The sequence below is a fragment of the Pipra filicauda genome, unplaced genomic scaffold, assembly GCF_003945595.2.
Source record: "Pipra filicauda isolate LSUMZ 115617 unplaced genomic scaffold, ASM394559v2 scaffold234_size1211729_pilon, whole genome shotgun sequence".
Lineage (NCBI taxonomy): Eukaryota > Metazoa > Chordata > Aves > Passeriformes > Pipridae > Pipra > Pipra filicauda.
This window is the reverse complement of record NW_024104348.1, coordinates 647577-654297: the sequence shown is the minus strand read 5'-3', so window position 1 is coordinate 654297 and position 6721 is coordinate 647577. Positions and strand designations below refer to the sequence as shown.

At 38.4% G+C, this 6721-nt stretch overlaps 1 gene segment (V, D, J or C); it reads left to right on the top strand.

Moving 5' to 3' along the window:
* Positions 1-393: 393 nt before the first annotated feature.
* Positions 394-912, top strand: LOC113988489. The segment is given in 2 exon segments: positions 394-442; positions 533-912. Coding segments are annotated over 2 exon segments (429 nt in total).
* The last annotated feature ends 5809 nt before the right edge of the window (positions 913-6721 follow it).

The following is a 6721-nucleotide window of genomic DNA, read 5'->3' as shown; positions in this document are numbered from 1 at the left end:
ATTTTTCCAGGAAGAAAAATTCCAGGACTAACCAATACAAAAATAAAAGTACTTTATTTGATTGCACTAAACATTTTTTGGTTTATTCTGGAAACAAAATATCAAAAGCTAAAATAAAACATAGAGTGGTAAATAAAAAGACTGTTGCCATATATGACAATATCCTGTCTGATAGAATAAGAAAATCTTCCCGCTGAGTCAGTCTGAAACTTTCTGTGTGTTGTCAACACCTGCACAAACAAGTGTTTGCTTGAAATTTCTTGCAGGAAGGAGCTTGTTTTCAGCATAGATGCAGCTGTTACAGAGATCTCTGCTATTGGTTTAAGAGAAGCATGTGAAACAGACCTATATAAGTCCCTTACAGGGGGAGGTTCACTGACTACCAAGGCAGAAATGAGGATGTGGACTGCTTGGTGTGTGGCCATGTACTTCTTTGGAGCAAGTAAGGAACTGGTAGAGCCATACCTGCTCTGCTGCTAGGATAATGTAGCTTACTTGTTTTACTGTTTTTTTGTTTTGCTCTTTCTTATAGGAGCTAAAATCATCCAAACCTCAAGTCTTGTGCTGAGAGAAGATGAGAAAACTACTCTGAAATGCAGTCAAAATGATAATCACAATAGTATGTTCTGGTATATGCAGCAGCCAGGGAAGGGGCTGCAATTGATCTATTATTCCTATGGTGCAAATGATAAAAAAGAGGGTGACATTCCCGAAGGATTCCAAGCTAACCGGCCAAACCTTGCAGATTTCAGTTTGGATATTTTATCTGTGAAGATGAACAATTCAGCTGTCTATTTCTGCGCCAGCAGTTTGGACACAACACTTCAAAGTCACTTACTCTCTTTACATAAACCTCTCTCCTTTCAGAACTTTCCCTCCACTCTCAGCACAGGAAAAGGGTGTGTAGGCTAATAACCTATTCACAAACAATGTGTTGCCAAGAAGTTGGAACAAGAATAGGTAGAAATAAGACTTAGGTAGAATAGGTACATGAAGTGTAGGCTAATTGCTGAACTCCTCTGATCAACCATTTATCCCCAATCTCATCAGGACAATCAATAAAATTGGTTAATCAAATGCAGACATAAAATAAAGGAAATAGAAACTGCAATCTACACAGCCACAAATTATCATCCCCTAAGTCATTTTCTTACCTGACACAGAACAATTACTTCATATATAGAAGTCTGAAATACTTTGTAGATAGTGACTTCTATGGACACTCATTTCTTCCTGAAGATTATCAAGTAGTGAAAACCATAAAGTTTTTCACTGTGCTTGGAAATGTTAGCCTAATCACAACAAAACTGTAGAATTACCATTGTCAGCAGTGATGAGAAGGAGCCTGAAAAAAAGATGGTGCAAGAATAGAAGCTAAACAGAACTAATATGCAACAGATTGGATTGAAGTCACCAAAGAGGAGCCATTACCATGGCCTGCAAGTGCACTAACGCAGTCCTAAAAAGTTATATGTATATGGAGCATATAAAGTGGAAAGGGAGATGGTCAAAGTAGTAAGCAACTTAGAATGAATTTTTTATTTACTACATAATCTCATCCTGATTGATTACTTCAGGCTTGCCATGAAGAGTCTTGTGTCTCACATAAAAAACCTTACAAAAAGACTTTCCATCACCAGCATTCTCTCAGGTAGTGTCATTGATGCAGTAGGAGTAGTCATAGCCTGAGGTACTCTTTGGTGTAAGCTTTCCCTGATGACAATATAACAAATTGTTCTAAATTGTCCTAAACCAAAAAAGCACTAAGCAAGGTTCTTGTGATGTATAAAAGTTACCTGCATAATTTGCTAGTTCTGCAGTAAAGAAGAATAATGATGTGTTTCCAGTTTTGGAAAGGTTTAAATAAAAGGTGTAGAATGGGAACATTCCCACACAGCATCCACAATAACATTATTCTTATCAATCTGAATTATGTCAAATTATATTGCAAATGTTGTAGAGCAAAGGAGTATTATGATATACGAAGGAAAACCATACTGACCTTCAAGGGAAATTTTCAACTTGTGATTATTGTGCAGCATTTCTTCATTGGGAAGGGAATTATTGGGTTAGAGGTACATCCCTGGAGAAAAGGTGGAAGAACCTTTATTTGAGCCCTTTAAATATCAACTGACTGACTAGAGGGCAACTTCACAGAAAAGCAATTGAACATGAATAAGCAGTAAATCCTTTCAGCAATGAAAGGTAATTGTATGTTTGGTTGTGCTAGCAAGAATGCAGTTAGCATGTTGAAGCACTTTTGAGACTGTATTTGTAATACTACCTCTATTGTCCATATACATCCCTGCCCCAACACAACAGAGATATCAAAAATTTTGGAGCCCAGCAGAGGGTCAGTCACTAAGATGATCAAGGACTTGGAGCAGAAACATAAGAAGAGAGGTTGATGGAATAAATTTTGTTCATTATGGAGAGAAGGCGGCTAAAAGATGACTAATTGCATGACTCCAAACAGAGTTTGGAGTCTTAGAGGGGAACAGTGGAAGCAAGTGGAAACAAGCTGCAGCAAGATAAACTCTGATGAGGCATAGCAAAAACCACTTTGTCTTGATGATGTTTCAGCACTGGAATAGGTTTCTAGGAGACCTTGTCAAATCTCTGTCCTTGAAGACACTCAGAGATCACCTGGATAGAGCTCTGAGGAACATGATCTAGCACTGGAGTTAGCACTGTTTTGAACAGGAATTTGGATTGAAGAGACCTCCAGAAGTCCCCTCCCATCAAAATGTTTCTACAAATTTATGATTATCTTGCTTTGCTGATTTGAGATGCCTAGAAAAAGCGTGAGGGTTTTTTTAATTTGTAAAAGTAAATCGGCACCTCCCCCAAACCCACAAATCTTCAAGTTTTTTGTATGTTGCACAACAGAAAAGCAGCTGCACATACAGGACCCCATCTGCAGACTTGAGTAACAAGAAGACTATGTGATAACTTGAGACAAAAAAACCAACAGCTTTTGTAAGGCCCCTTATGTGTCACTGTTTCTGTCCAACCGTAAAATGGTGAACAGAAAACCACATCCTGTGCCTGATCCTGAGAGGCTGGGGTGGTGTTGTGGTAAGGGAGGCTGATGTGTTATCAAAATGGGGGTTTTTTGAGTAAATGTCAAACCGCATCCTGTTTTGCTAAAATTCAACTGCTGTTCCCTTAAAGAGATATATTCAAACACATTTTGGCACATAACCTGCTCTCATTCCGAGGTACCAGTTTCTGCTGAGGCCTTCAGAGACATTTTCCCCTGCTGCTGACTCTATACTAGACCAAAACTCCATTCAGGCTCTCCACTTTATGCCTCCTACTCCTTCTGCCTTTCTATTGCATTCTCAAATATTCTGCTTCCAAAGCTCCCCAAGCACTCCTCTACTTTGGTCTGCATTATTCCTACATCTGTTTAGGAAAACAGCAGTGCCTGCCAGCAAAAACAAACACAGGACACATTGAGGCAGATATACAGAAGTCATATCTCTCTTTGCATACACAGGTGTATATGTAGACAAACAAATTCCCTGTCAAGAGGGGAAAACATGAAGGGTTTGAATTTCTATTGAAGATACTGCAGTCCAAAAAAAAAATAGAAGAAAAAAAAAAAAGAAGATATTATTTAAGCCCAGATGTGTATCAGCCCCTCTTTTAAAGTGCTCTGTTTGCACAATCATTTGTGTAATAGAGGGGGTGTGTGGGAATGAGAATTACATGGCTTATAGCAAGCTTGGAGAAGAACAAGATTGGATTCCTGTGCTTGGTCTCAATTTCCAGGGACTGACAGATATGAGTTCAGTGTAGGAATATTTTTTTATTACAGAATCGTAAAGGAAGTCTCTGCTATTTGCCATATTTTTTTCCTACATAGAACTGTTTAGTTGTGTCACTCCTTCAAAATGTAGCTTGTCTGCTCCAAAACACCTATCCTCAAGTTTGTCCTTCATTCACTTTGACCAAATTCTGCCATAACCACTATGCAAATCTATGTGTGAGGTCAAGATTGATCTGTGTTTTTTTGACAGGCTTGATCAATGCAGCCATTTCCACCAAATGTCCTTAGAAATTATATTCATTCTAATGTGTTCCAGACTGAGATGGAATAATTTTTTAATATTGCATTCTGCTGTGCTCTAGTCTGTTCTAACTTCATAGAACATGAATAATAAGGCATCTTGGGAAAAGAACTCATAATCTGAATCCAAAGACTTCTCTTTGTTTATCTTTGTCACACTCCCTGAAATGTGCCCCTTGCACAGCCTTCTCATGAGTCCCACTTGCTGAGAACTGTTACTTTTCTTTCTTCTCCAAAATACTGGACATTGGCACAGGACAGCCTCATAGGGTAATATCAAAACTACTCACACCTATCCTGGGTTAATGTTCAGTGATAATCATGTTGAATCATTAATTTTTTTTTTTTCAGAATAATAGCCAAATGATAGCATAAAAGCAGCCCTCATTTTTCTGTTAGTAGTAAAGCATTTTAGTGTCTGGTGCTGTAGTTTGACATCAATATCCTCACAATTTTTAGGAATCATTATACATACTGCAATATCCAGTCTCTTTCATTTGAATCCACTCTTTATTTTCTTTCCCTCCAGCCTCCACACCTTTTGGCAGTTCCTCATGAATACATTTTACATCCTTCCTAGTCCTTCTGCCTTTTCCTTTCATGGACATACATTCAATTTGGATAGAACAGTGGGAGATAGACTGCAAAAATAGGAGGGAATCATAATGATTAGCTCATTCCATAAGCAAAGACTTGGCCAGTCACACAGTTCATTTCTTCTGGAGGACAGCCAGTAGACTGAGCACAGTCTCTGGGAGTTCTTCATTGTAGAAGTGGCATATATTCTTCCAGAATGCACTTATCCGACTTGAGGTCTCTTCTTCTTTGGTCTTGTCTCAACCTTCTCATTCCCTTCTCAACCATTAAGGTTGCCTGCTTGCTAGCTTTCTTCACAGTTTTATTAATCTGTTATTTTTAACACTAAAATGTCTTATTCATAGGGCAAATTCAGTAATTGGTGAATTTGTCACCTTCTTCTTCACAGTCCTTTCTGTCTCCTTATTTCTTAACCTGTCTTTCCTGAAGTGTCATCTTTAGCCTTCTTAGTGAAGTTCTGCTGACTTCTTTTTTTTTCCTTACCTAGAACAGTGAGACTTGTTCCTTATTCACAGTATGTTATTACTGCTGACCTTCATATGAAATTTGCCTGAAAAGCTTGTTCAATCTTTCTATTTCCTAATCTACCATACCCAGAATAGCCACTCCTGAAATACTCCCCGCCCCTGAAAAGAGCTGAGCCCCTGGAGATGTAGTATGCTACTTCACTTAAGTAATGTCTACTGTGTTGAAATACTAGGACCACTGGAAAGATCCTGTTTATCCTTCCCTTGCAGTCCTTCACTTTCATTACTTTCTTTTCTTTCAAGCTTAAAAAAAATAAATTTTCATTTAATCTGTTTTGACGTTAAGCATCCTCTTTGCCACGACCATACAAATATTACTTTTAGGCATAGAATTTAGCAAAACATTGACTGCTAAACATCGCAGACAATGACTTTTCTTTTTTTAGGCAAGTTGTCATATATCCTACCTTTTTGCAGTCCAGCAGACTGAAGTATAATCACATAGCCTGACATTTGCCCTCACTCCTTACTTAATTCTGCAGAATTTAGAATCACCTAATGGTACATCCCTTACCCATGGACATTCCTTCCTGTAATGCATGTAACAATTGGGTGTCTAACTCACAAACTCTGTTGTCTCCTCTCCCATAATTAATGTTCTTCTTGCCTCAAGTGAGGAAGGACACAAAACTTTTCAAGTACTTTTCAAGGCTTATCATAGCCACCAGAAAGCTTTTCTACTGTATACATTTCATGTGAGATGTTGTTTCAGATATGAAAAGGCTGGCTCCCACAGGAAGCTCAGTACCTCTGGCATGTGCTAACAAAAATGTTTGTCAAGGAAGGTGCAAGAAAAGCTGAGATGCACTCAGCTTTGCTGTCAGCCTTTGCTTCTTACTCAGAGTAGTCACTGCGGTCTGTTGTTTGAATTTGAGAGAGAAACAGTAAGAAAATAATGGTGTATATCTGTTGTAACAGTTAAGGTTTTGAAGGGTCAAGGACGAAGAAGCCTCCATTAACTCCTTGGTTCCCTCTCTCATCACCTTCCCATCTTCCGTGATCTAAGAGACTTTGGGCATGGAAATTCACCAAATGCGAGGAGTATGGAGTTGTTTATTTTCTGTTCACAGGACCCTGGAATACTGTCTTGTGCCAACAGATAATGTTCCCCTATTCCATGCCCCACTTCTGAGCTTCCTTTGTTTTATTTCAAACACACTTGGTAAATAACACTTTATTAATCATAATAGTCAGCTTGGTTTCTCCTCCAAATTGCAGTGGTTCTGTATAAGCATAGATAAAAATTATTGCCTAAATTTGTAAAAGCTTACAGATAGGTGTCCAAATGGTCAAGATTATTTCTTTGTGCTTAGTTTGTGTAATGGAGAAATCAACTCAAATTTCCTTCTTAATAGTGAAGCAAACGCTAAGACTTTTTGAGAATTATTGAGGGACAATTAAATTGTTTGGTTGAGGATAACAAAAAGTGTTTCATAGAATCATAAATTCACAGAATTGTTTGGGTTGGAAGGGACCTTAAAGATCATCTAGTTCCAAACCCCCTGCCATGGGCAGGGACACC